Here is a 16,771-nt window from a genome sequence, read left to right as displayed (position 1 = left end):
GTATATTCATTTTTCTCTGGTTTTACATGCCAACAATTTTGGTGCAGTGTGATAGAGATAGGGTATTCTTGCAAATTCACATTTTCTCAAAACAATTAAGATATGGATGCAAAAACCCAAAGAAAGGTGTGAAATCCCAAAGTGCCAAAGGACAAGTTCAGATTATTCCTCAGTCCCTATCTCCAATCTCTAGTCTTGCCAGGTTTGACATTTCTTTTATCCATGTACTCTGTGTCACTCTTCCCTCACTATCTCAGATTATGTTTCTAACTAAATTTTATTCTCATTTAACTCTACTCTCCAATTTTCATCTTAGCATCCTTCGAGTGATTCAATTCAATTTCTTGGCTTCCTCTTGGCTGCCCAGTGCTGTGCTCATGGTGGTATGTATTAAAAATCAACTAGCTATTGAAACCTGTCATTGAAGAAATTACAAGCTAGTGGGGGATATTTATGGGTAAATGATGATAGATACACACACAGTACTGTTGTTGACTTATATAGAAAAGAGTCCCCAGCTCAGCTGAGAAAGTCCAAGAAGGCTTTGTAGAAAAGACATGTGAAAACTAAATTGAACCCAAAAAGTGAACAGGATTTGAAGGCACACAAGGTTGACCAAGAATGGGAATGGTACGCCAGGAAGAAAAGACCAAAGGAGCAAAGGCATGAGGACACCACAGAATCCTTCTAGCCCACTGGAAAGTAAGGCTGATATGATCCATCTCCCACAGTGCCTTTCTGAATTTTATAACTTTTTGGTAAAAAAATATATTCAACTTATAAATGTTCTTAAAGTTGGAAAAATGCTGACATTTGTGTTTATTTCTGTGACATCTCTCAAACACTTCAAACTCCGTGATCCATCACTGTAATATAGAATTGTTCTAGCATGATTTCTAGGATGTACAAAGTCCATACCCTCAGAGGAATTTAATGGTATAGCAGACTTTGATGGAGTTTATTTAGTATTTTATATTTCACTCATGAATTAATATCATCACAATGTGGTAGTTGGAAAGAAAATAACATGAAAACATATTTAAATCACTTGCATTACAATAAACAATATAAAGAAAGTGAGCTACAAAAAGATGACATTATCTGGGCAAAGGTTACTTTTTTTTCCTTTTTTTAAAAAAATTTATTTTATTTTTTCAGTGTGCTAAGATTCACTGTTTATGCACCACAACCAGTGCTCCATGCAGTAGGTGCCCTCCTTGGTTTCTATTCTAATCTCTATCTTCCCATGACACTATCCATCTTCCTGTCTGTGTTCAATATCATAAATAATGTTGTTTTCACATACAAAGAATATTTCTACAGAGGATTCTTTAAGTATGGGATGATGTCTACCACCAGGGGCTAGTGCGTGCATGTGTGTGTCTGTGCGTATTCCTGTGTACATGTACAATGCCTAGGCTAGATCAAGCATGGACACACAGTCTTCAACTAAATGTTTTCCAAACATCTTGATTCTGGGTTTCAATGACAATGACCAGTACTGCAGATTTTGGGATCACAAACTAAAGGATGTAATAAAATTTAATGATTTTAAAGATCCAGTCAAATTGGAGTCTATAAAGTTGTTTAAAAAGGTTTTATATTTCTCCTATTCTTCAGGCCCCTCCCATCACCATAACTGAATCTCCATTTTAAGCTTGATTTCCATTTTTAAGCTCCTCTATTTCTGTTACTGACAGCTAAAGATACTGAGAATTATTCTATTATTTGAAGTGTAATAGTTTTATTTAGACATTTTGCTATGTGTACCATATAAATCACATAAATAAGTGGCATTATAATTTAAATATATGTGTGTTTAGTTTTTTGAAAAATGAAGAACTTTGTATCAACAGATTCTTTTCTAAAAAAACTCACTGGGTTTAAAAACAACATATACTCTGTATTGTATACACGTACAGCCTTATTGTTGGGTATCTTTTTCTTCCCCTTTAATATGAATCACAAAATATTTAAAGTGTTAAGGGTTAACAACATCCAGGGTTAAACATTAGGAAGTGAGTACAACTTGCAGAACCTGCATCCATATCTCAGAAGTAAATACCATTTTCAAATGATAATTTTTCCAACTATTATTCAACACACAGCTCTAGAGAGGTTCTTTGAGCACAGTGCCAGTTAATAAGAAACATGGAATATTTAATTTCACACATGAAGCAGAAAGGTGCATATAAACATTATTTTTCACCAAAACAAACAAACAAAGAAACAAACCTTAAGGAAATAGTTGTTATTGTTATTGCTGTTGCCAGACACTCCTTGCAATTCAGCCACAGTGCTCTAAAATGGTTGACAACACAAATTAAAGAAGGCTTTTCCCCAGTAAAGAGAGCAGCCCAAGGATAAAGGGTAGAAAAAACACTGATGTTCCAGTGCCAGCTAGAACACACACGTTTGAGAACTGGGAGAATGCCTCCCACTCTTAGATTCTCAACACTATGAACAGTATAAAGTCAATTCACGTTATTAAAAGGCTATCCATAATAATTGCAATCTCTTGTTCACACAACACAAGCTGTTTCCAACCAGGAACAGCAAACAGCATGAGTCAAATTCAATGTTATCCTTTTAATGCTTTTCACCTAAAAATTATATTCTTATGAACCATTTAACACTTACGCAAACCATAGCTCCATTGTACTTCGGACTCTAATCATTACATGTTAACACAAGCAATAAAAATGCATATCCATGTAGGTAGTGGCTCTAAGTTGTATTTAATATCTTAAAAGATTCTAAAAGCTAATGTTCTCATGATACAGTTATAATTATATTAATTTTCAGTAATGAAAAAAATTATGAACGTGAGCTTAAATTATGTTTTAAGAGAAGGGGCCTCAGTTTCTAGAGTGATGATTAACCTTGTTATAAACTACTGCCTGAAGAGACTTTGAAATACCATCTATAATCTAAGACTTTAAAATGTAATAATTACCATATTTTAAAAGCACATTTAAAGAAGCAAACCAAAAATAATCCTATAATTTCAAAGTGCATATAAAATAGTTTATTTTAATGTGAACGACTATATGCATTTTCTAATTCAAAAAAGTGCTACGGCACCAGCTCATACTTCATTTATAGTGTGAGCAGACTGTATTTCACATTGCATAATGATCTTTTATAAAAATATAAACCCACAACTTACATACACGACCCATGCTACACAAAACATATACCAGAATTACAACATCCCATCACTAAAAGGCTAAACATTGATAATTGTGGAGTATGACAGGAGATTAAAGTTGTTATTGAAAATTAAAATCTAGTTGAAAAATTTACCATACCCCCAGAATTTCGTGGGATAGTGTTGACTGTGTGAGGGGCTTATTGAACTCCTCCATCGTTACCTTCCAGATTGTTTAAAAAGAGAAAGAAAGAAAAAGAAATGAACAATAATTCTATTATCCAGAAATGCAATTGCTAATTACGGATACATTCTAATCTACATCTTAAATGTTTCAATTGCTCAGATTTAATCTTTCTCTTCCTGACAGGATCCTTCCCCTTATTCTTCAGCCTTTGGGCAAAGCCCTTTTAACTTTTTTTTTTTCTTTTAAAATCACAATATTTAATGGAGAGTAAACAGAAACAGGATTGTAAATTAAAACTGATTTGGTTTACTGTAAACTCCTCTAGTTTAAATATTTGGGGGTAAAAAAAAACCCAGAAAGTGTAGAAATTTAAATAGAGCTTGGGGATTATCTATATATTGTAAATTCTCTTGGAGCACAACTTATAATGTCCTAAATCATCAAAACAACTACATGTAAACACACACAATGCCTGATAAGGTATTTTTATTCCTGAATATGGTTTTGATAGAGAACTACTGTACTTTCACAATTTTCGGACATATTTCTCACATTGCAATGTTTTCCCTATAGGCAGTTCGAGCAAGCAGCTCCCTTCTATCAATGGAACGTTCCAAGTTAGAATCAACCTTGGATGATTTGACCAAAACCAGAAGCTATCTATCCCTCAGTAGACTATGCTGATAGAAGCGCTGGCTCTGGAAATTAGTTGGATGAACTCAGTTGTCCTATATTTAATTAGAAGTTTTTTCCTAGTTGGCCCAGGGAATGTCACAGGGGATATTGTGAAATAAAAATGATTCTAACTTTGAAATCACAAGATGATTCCATAGATGATAAGAAAAGTGAGAAGTCAAGTGATTCATTACACAATTCAGGATTAACAAATATACGTAAATCAATACATTGTTCAATTACATATAAAATTAACTCAGGATCATTTACCCATTGCATAACCAATGGTTATAGGTTTTTCTCACCTCCGTTATGTCTCTTGGACATTGTACTTTTCATTAACAGAGAGAAAGAGAATAGATAAAAAATAGGGACAGAGAACTCAAATTGCTTTAACAATATTTGGTAGTATGAGTAAAAAATGAATTTAAATAAAGTGTTTATATAAGAGTGAATTTTCATTATTTGTACAGCTTTCATCTCTCCTATGCACAGAGTATTAACAGTTGGTTTTAATTGAGCATGTTTTGGCAACACACAAGAAAAGAAAAGGAGAGAAATACAAGTCAGAGGGGAGTATGAGAGAGAAACATAGAGAAAGTCTCCTTGACCTTTTCAGTAAAGTGAAGGTTACTTGGAATAACATAGTAGCAAACATATGATTTCTATTTCCACAACGGAAAATAGAAGAAAAAGTTTAACCTAAAGCTAAACTCAAATTAAAAAAAAAAATCATATACTCAATTATTCTTCCCTTTAAACCCTATCTTCATAGGATACTTACAGATTATTTGCTGAGAATAAAATAATTCTCCAAGTATTTAATTCCCCTATTATTAGAAATACAGAATAAAGAATCACAGAACCTAAGTATTACATGAAACTCTATCACCCAACACAGGAATCCACTTTCCAACATCTCTTGTCACCCAGTTATTCTGTGGGTGCCCGAACAAAGACAGACCCATTAGTCTACCCCATTCAAAAACAGCAATATGTTGTCAAGTCCCAACTCTGGAGACAGGAAGACCCTATTCCCATCAAAAATCTGCCAACTGGGGGTGCCTGGGTGGCTCAGTGGGTTAAAACCTCTGCCTTCGGCTCTGGTGGGATCGAGCCCCGCATCAGGCTCTCGGCTCCGCGGGGAGACTGCTTCCCTTCCTCTCTCTGCCTGCCTCTCTGCCTACTTGTGATCTCTGTCAAATACATAAATAAAATCTTTAAAAAAAAAAAAAACTGCCAACTATAGCTATATGACTAGGAAAAGCCTCATTGCTTCATTCTAGAAAAATCATCTCTTCTGTGTGCTGTAAAGACTACATGAAATCATGTAGGGAAATGCATCTTGCCAAGTGCCAGGCACTGGATATTTATTTACCTTTCTTGGTCCTGAAAACATCTGCTCAGGTGATAACCAACTTTGCTTTCCTCATAAAAACCAGGCAAGCAAGCAAACAAAACTGCATATGATGTGCTCCTAAGTATAAAAGTTGAGTAACAAATATTCATTTTGCATTGATTCAAATTACTAAATTAGAAAAAACATTACATCAAACAAACAAAAAGCTTTAGGGGCTTGAGTTGAAAACCTCTGGGACTGAATGTGATCAATTCCTCAACATAACTGGAAGCAGCATGGAGTACAGAGTAGACGATCTAAAACTTTCACCGGGAGAGCTTTAAAGAACTATCTTATTTTCCCTCTTGCCTTTCGAGACTTGATGTTTTATTTTACACACTCACAGAACATTAAAAGCTAGAAAGAGTGCAGAAATTTAGCCCAATCTCAAAGCCAAAGACACGGAGGCCCACAGACTGCGAAGCCTGGCCCCCTCGCCTTCTTCCACTTGATGTCACCCAAACTCCCCCAAATCTCACACCCAAATTCTTTCTAGCAGAGCCTGCAGAGAATGATTCTACAATCCTAACAACAGGCTGGCCACCAAAGAAAATCAGTGTCTCTGATAAAATACAAAACACTAGCACAGAGAAACTGAAGGCTAAGATGAAAATTTGAATATTGGAGGAAATCATTTTTAATTTCTAAACCAAGGCAACATTTTTATACATTGTATCTCAGTATAGTAAAAAAAAGTACTTGCCATTTCAGATGGACTCTGCAAGTAAAAAATTAAATCAACGAAATAGAATTCTCAGAGATGAATTTAATGATGTCAAGACTTTGTAATGTTTATTCTCCAATTAAAACTTAAAAAAAAAACTTAGCTAATAGACCATTTTTAGTTGTCTACTATAATGAATGGAGAATAAATTACACTGAACGACCAACACGTAAAAAGTTAAGATATACTTGGATTAAAACATTCCAGACTAAAAACACATGAAAATATTTCAATGTCTATTTATTAATCTTCACTATGTCCTGGCTAGAGACCAACAAAGGGCTCTGGAAAAAGAATATATTCAGATGGGTAGAGGTTGAATATATAAAGTTGCACTGTCCTTATATCAGGTGGTATAAATAATATGTTTTACCTGAATATTTACTATGTTTATGGAGTATGAAATACTCAGATTAAATTATTGATGGGCCTTTTGACATGCCAATATGAAACACATACACGTTTAAACATGTTTATAATAAAGCATGTTTTCCCATTATATCAATGCACATTTGGCATTTACATTAGAAATAGACCAGCATCTGTATTACATTACAACACACAAGGATTCCGGAGAGCCATTTTCACTTGGGGGTTAGCTTCTATTCATTTACTTGATCTTCTACAGAGAGCAGGACGCAAAATTATTCCAATATGTATCTGCTCTATGGGATATGTGCTGGTGGAGATGCTTTGTTCTGCGTTATGTTAGCACAAATCACAGTGAGCAGATCCAAAGGATTTTCTCTTCCTGGAAAAAAGAAACCTGAAAACACCCAGAAGTTTTTAACACTTTTCTGTGTGTGTTTGTGTACATATGTGTGCGTTTTTTCAATCAAAATGTTTTGTGTTTTGTTTTTATTTTTTTTTTCAAAAAGTGTTACAAACTTACTGTAGAAAATTGGGGGAGAAATGGGAAAAAATACAAAGCAGAGAGAGAAAATCACCAAATTCCAACAATAACAGTTACTATTTATGTGTTAGTGTTTTTACTCCTTTTTTTGTTTCAGTGAATTTCTTTCAATAGTGCAGTAAAACATGACTTACTTGATCTCAAAGCCTTCATGCTGTAAACAGGATACCATTACTTGATTCATAAGTTAATAACAGATGTAAGTAATATTTCTTTCTGTGAGTTTGAATGTAGACACATTCTCCCTGAGAAACTGCAAAGAACCAATCCTACTTTTATGTGGTAAAGAGAGTTTTGTCAAGGAGGAACACAGTGGGGAGAGGGCAGGAAGGACGTTGTGAGCACCACCTACCTCATCGTCGTCGGCATCATACTGGGCGTAGTGCTGCTCCAACAGCTCTCTCTGGCGCCTTTCTTGTTCTAGCGTCTGGCTTATCAACTGGGCAACCTCACTCACTTGTCCTGGCTTTTCTCGCCCAATAACAAATCTGTAGGAAGGTGAAAAGAGACCAATATGGTTGGATTCTCCAGCTTAAAAACAAAAAAAGTAACTTGAGCTCATCACGGTCCGTCAGGCCTCAAGAAGAGAGTATCACATATATACTATAAATGATATGCCTGCATGGAAGGGGAGGTTAGCTGTCAACTGAACAGGTGACTGCAGACGTACCCTAAAGGAAAAGAAAGGGGAAACGTAAAGGACAATTTAAAAATGGGGTGTCTGGGTGGCTCAGTCAGTTAAGCATCTGACTCCTGATTTCCACTCAGGTCATGATCTCAGGGTCTTGAGACCAGCCCCGCCTCTGGTGGGTGCTGGGTGTGGAACCAGCTCAAGATTCTCTCTTCTTTTCCTTCTGCCACCCCCAACCCCCCATTTGCATGCTACTCTCTCCAAAAAGAACAAAAAATTCCTTTGGGAGAAGACAAGAGAGATGTAATCCATTCTACAGTACTTCACACATTTTTGATGCCCTACAAAGTGGCAGCAAACTCTTAATTTCTTGTACAGCTGAACTTGAGAATCATTTCCCTAATACTGTTCTTTTTACAATGCGAAAACTGCTTCAAAAACATTCTGAGGAATAGAATGCCTTAGGTGGGTAAATAAAGAGGCATTAATTTCTGCTAAGTTACTATAACTCTGGAAATAAGAAAGGGAAACAAATACAGGCTTTGGTTTTTGTTTAGAAGAAAAACTAAAAGAAAAACAAAACAAAACAAAAAACCCTAAAAAAAAAAAAAAGAAAAGAAAAACTAAAATAGAAAGAGATCATAGTTTTGGAGAAAGAGATGCTATGAGGAAAGGTGTCGTTTCAAGAAATAAAGGGACAAAGGGAAATATCTGTTCAAATCAATTACTGTAAGAAAAAGTATAAAATAAAAGCAAGGAAGTCATTCGCTGTTGCAAGCTGCAGTCACTTAGGATACAACTTCATCAATACTGTGTCTTGCTTAACAAATTATTATTCACTTAACATCTTTTCATACTAATATATGGTTCTATTTTTCTAAAAATATATGAGTAGTACACATGATTTAGTTTCTACATTCATTTAATTTCATTATTTTGGTTGTAACTATTTGATTGATCATGTTTCTATAGTTAGCTGATGCTGTTCTTAGATTATAGTATGTTGCTGTATTGGATCATAAGTTTAAATGAAATACACCACCATTCTCTGTACAAATGCACTATAAGTCAAAATTTTTATGCTTAGATGCTAGAAATTAATTGTCTTTGTAGCAGTATTTTAATATAGTTCCAAATAGGACTTTTAAGTTACGCTTTTGGGTGCTCATTAATCATTTGAGCTATTTTCCTTTGGTAATCAAGTATAAGTAGAGTTTATAAATTATATAATTTTCATCCTTATTCAGGTATAATTTACACATAATAAATTATTATGATCAGCGTTAAATGCATAGTTTGATAAGATTCACACGCATAACCTGTAATCACCACACCAATAAAAATACACATTTCCAGCAACCTAAAATATACCATTTCCCTTTCTAGGAAATCATCCTCACCTTGGGCGCATATTAGATTTGTTTTTTCTTTTGAATTTTGATTCAAATTTTGAAAATCAGATTCAAATCTGAAAATTTTGATTTTCAGAATCATAGAGTGTCTGACTTCTTTGGCTCACCATGTTTTGGGAGACTTATCCATGCTGATGCAAATATCAGTAATTCATTCCTTTTTATTACTGAATAGTATTTCATTGTACCAGATGTACTATATTTGCTTATCTATTCTTCTACTGGTGGATATTTAGGCTGGATTTGGTTATTATGAGCAAAGTTACATTTGTGTGCAAGTTGTTGGGGGGGCATAAATTTCATTTCTCTTACACAAATAACTAATAGTGGAATTGATAGTCTAGAGTATCTTCAAATTTCAAAGAAATTGCCAAATTATTTTTCAAAATGGCCATACCGTTTTATAGTCCTGCTAGTAATGCAGGAAAGTTACAGTTGCTTTACTTCCTAACCAACACTTGGTACTGTCTTTTAGAATTCTAGCTATTCCTCTGAATAGCTAATGGTACCTTTATAATGGTTTTAATTTCAATGCTTTGATGACCAATGACATTTAAGTATCTTTTCATGCACTTAATGAACATTCTTATATCTTTTTCGGTGAAATATTTTTTCAAGTCTTTTGCCAATTTAAAAAAATCTGGGTTATCCAGCTTTTTATTATTGTGCTGTAATAGTTCTTTATACATTCTGGATGCATATCTTTATCTATGTATACTGTATGTAATAAACACACATAGATACATACATACATACAAATAATGTCTGTGTATCTGTTTTATTTATTTATTATCACCTCCCAGTCTCTGATTTAACCTCTTTTCTCTTTCTTCCTTTTAAAAAAATTTTTTTAAGATTTTATTTATTTATTTGACACAGAGAGAGAGATCACAGGTAGGCAGAGCAGCAGGCACAGAGAGAGGGGTAAGTAGGCTCCCTGCTGAGCAGAGAGCCCGAGGTGGGGCTTGATCCCAGGACCCTGAGATCATGACCTGAGTTGAAGGCAGAGGCTTAACCCACTGAGCCACCCAGGGGCCCCTTAAAATTTTTTTTAAAGATTTTATTTTATTTTATTTGTCAAAGAGAAAGAGAGACTAAAAGCAGGGTGAGTGGCAGGCAGAGGGAGAAGCAGGCTCTCTGAGCAGGGAGCAAGAAGCCCTATGCAGGGCTCGATCCCAGGACCTTGGGATCATGCCACGCACCCCAACCTCTTAATTTTCTTAATTGTGTCTTATAAATTGAACTTCAAGGAACTTCACAAGGAAGTTCTCACAAGGAAAGACCTTGTGAGAAATTTTAGAGCAGAAGATTATTTTTAACTTCAAGGACGTTCAATTGATAACTTTTTAAAAGATTTGTGTCTTTTTTTTTCCTATCTAAGAAATCTTTGCCTCATGTAAGATTTTTAAGATTTCTCCTATTTTCCTATTGAAGTGTTAATGTTTTGAATTTGTATTAGATCTGTATCTTTCAAATTAATTTTCATGCACAATGTTTGGTAAGGGTGGATCTTCATCATTTTCCACATGGATAACTAGTTGTTTCCACACCATTTATTGAAAAGACTATTCATTACTGCCATTGAATTTACTTCAGCATATTTGTTGAAAATCAGTTGACAAGATACTTGTGGACTGAATTTGGGGACTTTTCCAAACCCTTCCACTGATGTACTTATCCTTGTGTGAATACCACACTGCCTTGATTGCTATATAATCACTCTTGAAGCTAGTTGGTGTGAATTTTCGAACTCTGTATATCTTTTCCAAAACTATTTTGACTATTCCAATTTCCCTGCATTTTCACATAAATTTTACAATCAGCTCACTAATTTCTTTTAAAGGCCCTTTTGATGTTTGATTTGGGATTGCTTTGACTCTGTAGATCTATTTGTGGAAATAGTTCATGTAAATCCATGAACATGGTGCATTTCTGCATTTATTTAGGTTTTTTTTTACTTTCAGCAATACACTACAACATTCAGGCAAAGTTGTAGCTATGGTTTGTTAAATTTATCTCTATTTCATGTTTTTTCAAGTTACTGGACGTGGTGCTGATTTTAATTTGTTTCTAATGGTTTGTTGCTAGAATATACAAATATAATTGACTCTTGAATATTGGCCTTATATTTTGTGACCCTGTTAAACTCACTTATTATTAATCATAGTAGACTTTTACAGATTCCTTAGACTTTTCCTAATAAGATCATATCCACAATGAAGACATTTTTATTTCTTCTTTTCTTAACTGTTTATTTTTCTATTTCATTTGGAGATACTCGGTTTCTGTGATGGAAGGTACATAAAGCCTTTACCATGCCCAACTAATCTAGACATATAAGGACTGTCTTGAATTCATCATATTTTTGGTTAATAGTCTAAAAGTCAGAAATGATGTCTAGGGATATAAATATAAAGCAATTAAGAAACTCATATCTTAGAATGAGAGATTTAGGAAAACTTAGATGGATCTTCTATGTGTCTTCAAATGCATAACGGAGTGGGGGTTGAAGTATCACTTAGCCTATTATAAAGCTGACAGAAATTTGAAGGAAGCAGTTAATGTACAAAATGCTACTAACTGAAAACAGCAGCCAAGCTCAAAGTAAAAGGTAAATTAGAATTTAGATTCATTTGAGTCATTAATTCTTTAAACTCATTTGAGAATTACATAGTCAGATCTTTTAGTTGAACAGTTTTCCCTAAGAATGGAGAAGTTTATTACCTCTGCAAGGCAAGTGTTTAAAATTACTCTGAACACAATTCAGGGAGAGAAAAAGATAAGACTTGGTTCACTTGCCAAGAAGTTAGAACTACTGCTGATGACTCCAGAGGTTAATGAGGGAGTCTTAAGAAAGACCTTGGGAGAAATTTTAGAGCAGAAGATTATTTTTAAAGCCCAAATTATATGATGAGAGCATATCATATAATAATAAAATTATATAATACATCAAAACTCCAATACGATGTGCATGTTTCTTCCTGCCCTCAAAACATGATCTCTAATTCCAAGCCAGAATTATTTGTGATGCTAAAACTGAAAGGAACAAATACACGTACAACTGAAATTCCAGAGGAAATAAGTATTGCCCTACATTGCATAAGAAATCAGTATTTTAAACCATGAAGGCATAGTTGCTCAAATCATAGTGTGGCTTTCTGAGTTGGTCCCTACAACTTAACGTTATTCACTATTTGCCCAATAGTTGTTTGTATTCAAAATCACTTTACAGTCTTATGAAATAAAGGTGATTTCTAACCGTATATCAAATAGAGAATTCATCTCATGAGAAATACTTTTTAAAGCATTATGTTAAAGTACACATCTTCATTCAGGCAGCTGTTTAGGGTAGCATGACAGCACCTAGCTACACACATCTCTAAAGCCTTGTACTCCGCTGTCATTTATAGTTCACATGTGCCTGAGGAGAATGGCATCCTGAGAAATACGGTTCAGAGGGAAAGCACCCAGAGGTGGAACTAAACTATCCTCCGTGCCTTACTTTCCTCATGTGAAAACTGGTATCTACTTCAGGTGTCTAAAGGAGGGATAAAAGAATAAAATGTGGTATAGACATGAAAGGACATGAGGCACTATTACTGGGACGATGAAAGTGATAAAGTCTCTCATTTGGAAAATGGGTAACATTCAAATTACCTTTCTCTATGTTCTTAAGTGCCTGGTCCATTTTGAAGCTGTGTTTATAAATGGACTCCTGTAACAATATGTATATAATCTAGCACATAGACAATTGAGAAGAAAATGCAAAATTTAAAATTAGGTTATTATTATTTCAATTGTGCATTCACACTATGGATAGCTGTGATAGTGAAATTTAGGGGTTAAAAGTGGCTGCAAAAGGGGAAAAAGGCTATGATAGGACAAATTCACTAAACCAGAAACATGACTCATTGGCTCTGTGACCTTGACTATATTAACATTTCTAAACCTTAGTTTCCAGATTGTCATAAAATGAATATAATAACTTAAGTAAGTATTATATAATACATATAAAAAGCTTAACCAAGGACCTACTGCCTAGAGAGTATTTAACAATGTTTGCTGTTGTTTTTACCTGGATAATGTATTAATAGCTAGATGGGGTGAATTCATTTTTAAGGACTATCTGTGTACACTGGTGCCAATTACCTCTTATTTGAATCATCCTAGCTTTGAAAACAGTACATTTTTGAGAGTCAACCACAATACAAAGGTAAAATACTTGCACTGAAGTTCTGAGAACCTTAATTTTAGATACCGTCAAAATACAAAAGTAGAGGTCATGTGATCCCTTTAAACTGGATTTTTAAAGTCTTCAAAGCTATAACAATTAATAAAGTCAGCAACAATCAGTCCCTCTAAACACATGTGACCAAATTAACTGATATTTATGCACAATTACGAATTAGATTTTAGACATTATCTCTGACTGAAATGATAAACATTTACTTAAATCAGCCTTTAAGATCCTTTAAGAAAACAATATGTTTGCCTGTTACTTTCTAAATTCATTTACTTTGCTTCCACAAGGAATGGATTGATCTGTTCATTTTTTAGTTATAAAGGTTGAGGTAACAGGAGCCAAACTGTAATAGACATTTGGATTAAAAATTCAGTATTTTCTAAGGTTATAATGGACAAATAAAGGCTAGACCTAAAATACAAAATGAGGGTTTATGTGTTCAGCATGACTTGTTGCTAGTGTTTCAAACAATTATCTTGTTTTGATGTGAATTATTTCAATAAGAACTGCCCCCTCATTCCCTCAGGCTGAGATACAATAGAGAAAGACAGATAAATCAGTTTCCCCTTTTCCTTTCATCTATTATCAGACCAAGCAGTGTCCATGCACTGTCTTTTACAGTTTAGATGACGAAATTATACAGGATTTATTGGATTAGTTTATTGAATTCTCTGGTGCGCTGTCAAACAAAAACTAAACAACTATAAAATTACATTTACAATTTGCTGAATTGAAGTCATAAAGATCCTACATGTTCAGTGTAAATGATGTGAGAGGTTATGTTGAAAATTGATGAGTTATGAGTGCCTTGTTTTGCAGATATTTATGATATTTATGATAGTCAAAAATGGTACTTAAATGATGTCAAAATTTCAAATTTTTTATACTAAAGAATTTTTAATGTAGACTTAATCAAGTCTGAAAAAGGAAAAGCTACAGTAGAATATACTTATTAGCTCTTACAAAATCAATTATTTTATTCTGCAACAAATACTTATTGTGCGCACACCAAAAACCTGTAAGATATACCTAAAAAATGAAAAGAAAAATAGATACACATCACCTACTCTCATTATATTGGAGTCTTGGATCATAAGATCCCATGGTACTTTTAAATATTTTTGTAGAAAGTGTCTCAGTTTTTTCTAGCAAGTGGTGTTAAGTGCATATTTAGCTGCTTTCACTGAGATTTGCTATTATTATCTTGAGGTTGAAGTCCTACACAGCTACACAGCAAAGCTTTTGTCTCTTCTTATATTTGGGTACCCTTACATATTTTTCCTTTCTATATTGGGATTTAGATTAATATAGCATACTCTATATCATTTAAAAATTTTAAATTCATCTAGGAAAATGTTTGCTTTTTTATGTTTGTTTCAAAATTTTGCTTAAATTCTAGTTAGTTAGCATATAGTGTAATATTGGTTTCAGGACTAAAATTTGGTGATTCATAACTTACATGTAACACCCAGGGCTCATCATAACAAGTACCCTTCTTAATACCTATAACCCATGTAGTCCACCACCTGCCCACCTGCCCCCATCAACCTGTTTGCTTTTAAAAGCTAGACCTTAAATATCTAGATCTGAAATGTTTAAACCTAACTATAAGCATTACTTTTTTGAAATGAATTTTATATATAACCCAACCTTAATCATAAGAACTTTGTTCTGCAACTATATTTTAATATAGAACAAAAATAATTGGAATTCTTTAAAAATCTTTTAAAAAATTGCCTAACTCGTGCCACTTCAAGGATTATATGCTATATAATAGGTGTAAACTTAAATTTTTTCTATAAATGCTATACCTTCTCAAGAACAGAAATTTCTTGATTTAAAAGCTAACTTCAGGTTTAAATAGTTATGCATACAAATATTTAAAGGAAAAATTTCTGAATGCTAATCTGTATATATTGGCCCCAGAAAATGTCTCATTAAGCCCAAGTCCCCTTTAAAACATTTTTTTTGAAATTTCCACTGTTTTTAATCTTTTATCTAATCTTCTATCACAAGTAGTTATAATTTAAAATAATTTAAATAATTTAAAAGTTGCAAAACTCATGGTCCCATTCCTCTTGTCTAACCACAAGGGAGTAATGTAAACACAAAATCTGTAAGGACTGAGAATTTGCATGAACATGGTGGTGCCCTCACTGCCCTTCATTACAAATGACACCCCATTATGCATAACCACAAAATCAAGACTCTGATAAAAAGGGAAACTCTCAATTTCCCCTTGTGCTGTAATGGCAACAAAACCTCTTATTAAAACGATGTGAATGAAGCAAAAACATTTCAAGATTTAATGTACTTCAAATGGAAAACCAATGATTTTAGGTAAAAAAAAAATTTAGAAAAAAACTTTCATATTTAAAAATTACATATCCAGGGGTGCCTGGGTGGCTCAGTGGGTTAAGCCTCTGCCTTTGGCTCAGGTCCTGATCTCAGGGTGCTGGGATCGAACCCTGAATCAGGCTTTCTGCTCAGGAGGGAGCCTGCTTCGCCCTCCCCCTCTGCCTGCCGCTCTGCCTACTTGTGATATCTCTCTCTCTGTCAAATAAATAAATAATCTTAGAAAAAAAAGACAAATTACATATCCACGTGTGAATCCAAAAAAAACAAGTGCATATTTATTTTAAAAATTCAACATGCATTTATATTCTTTTGAGTAGTATAACCTCTTCCAAAAAGGATAGGAAAATATTTAAGACCTTCAGATTAATTTATTTTTTATTATGTGTAACCAGAATTCCTACAAAATCCTCATCTCCAGAAGTGTCATATGGCTCAATGTCAAAAACTCACTAAACACATATGCTAAGGATAAAAGTGTGATGAATGTTATTGACCATAAGTAGCAGTACTTGCCAGAAAGCATTTCAAGTTTAATGTAAATGGCACTGAAGAACAAATATACAATTTATTAGAAATTTCTCATACTGAAGCACAATTGCTCTCCTGTAACATCATTTTCCTATAATTGCTGTCCTCTCGTACTAGGACAGCTATCTGGAGTTTAAAAGAATACCTAAGTCTTTTCCCACAGTTCAATCTTTCAAATACTTCACAATCATTATACTATGTCTTCTTAAAATTTTCTATTTTATGTAGAAGTTGGCAGAGTCTTTAATTTTTATATATATACAAGGAAAAAATGTTTAGATATCTCCCATCCTGGTCAGTCTTTTCCAAGTAGTCTCAAAAATTTTCAGGGTTCTTTTTAAGAGAGGGTAGTCATTAAACAAACTATACTGTGGTACCACATTGATCAGACTGCCTGTCTATCCATCAATCAGTGATTGATCATTACATAATATGCAGCCTCTAAAATGCACCTAAGTGAACTCTGGCTCCTGATGTTCATGGAGCATATAAGAGGGACCTGTTAAGCTCTTTTATCAAATAAAATACAAAACTGATGGAATGTCACTTT

General features: G+C 33.9%; 1 protein-coding gene across 13 annotated transcripts in view; it reads right to left on the bottom strand.

The window, feature by feature from the left end:
- The window catches only part of PPP1R9A (protein phosphatase 1 regulatory subunit 9A), a 305,319-nt gene that overhangs the window by 87,934 nt on the left and 200,614 nt on the right, over nt 1-16,771 (bottom strand). For 7 of the 13 annotated variants that reach the window (XM_045062718.1, XM_045062711.1, XM_045062713.1 and 4 more), the window contains exons 6-8: nt 7,402-7,537; nt 3,312-3,374; nt 2,236-2,301 (exon numbers count right to left, since the gene is read on the bottom strand). In XM_045062718.1, the coding sequence (XP_044918653.1) occupies nt 2,236-2,301; nt 3,312-3,374; nt 7,402-7,537 (265 nt within the window). The remainder of the gene's footprint in view (nt 1-2,235; nt 2,302-3,311; nt 3,375-7,401; nt 7,538-16,771) is intronic. The other 6 variants (XM_045062716.1, XM_045062719.1, XM_045062717.1 and 3 more) reach the window with 2 other exon arrangements.

This window comes from Mustela putorius, unplaced genomic scaffold (assembly GCF_011764305.1).
Source record: "Mustela putorius furo isolate JIRA1106 unplaced genomic scaffold, ASM1176430v1.1 tig00003845_pilon_pilon_pilon, whole genome shotgun sequence".
Lineage (NCBI taxonomy): Eukaryota > Metazoa > Chordata > Mammalia > Carnivora > Mustelidae > Mustela > Mustela putorius.
The sequence above is the reverse complement of the archived record's forward strand: the minus strand, read 5'-3'. Positions and strand labels throughout refer to the sequence as shown.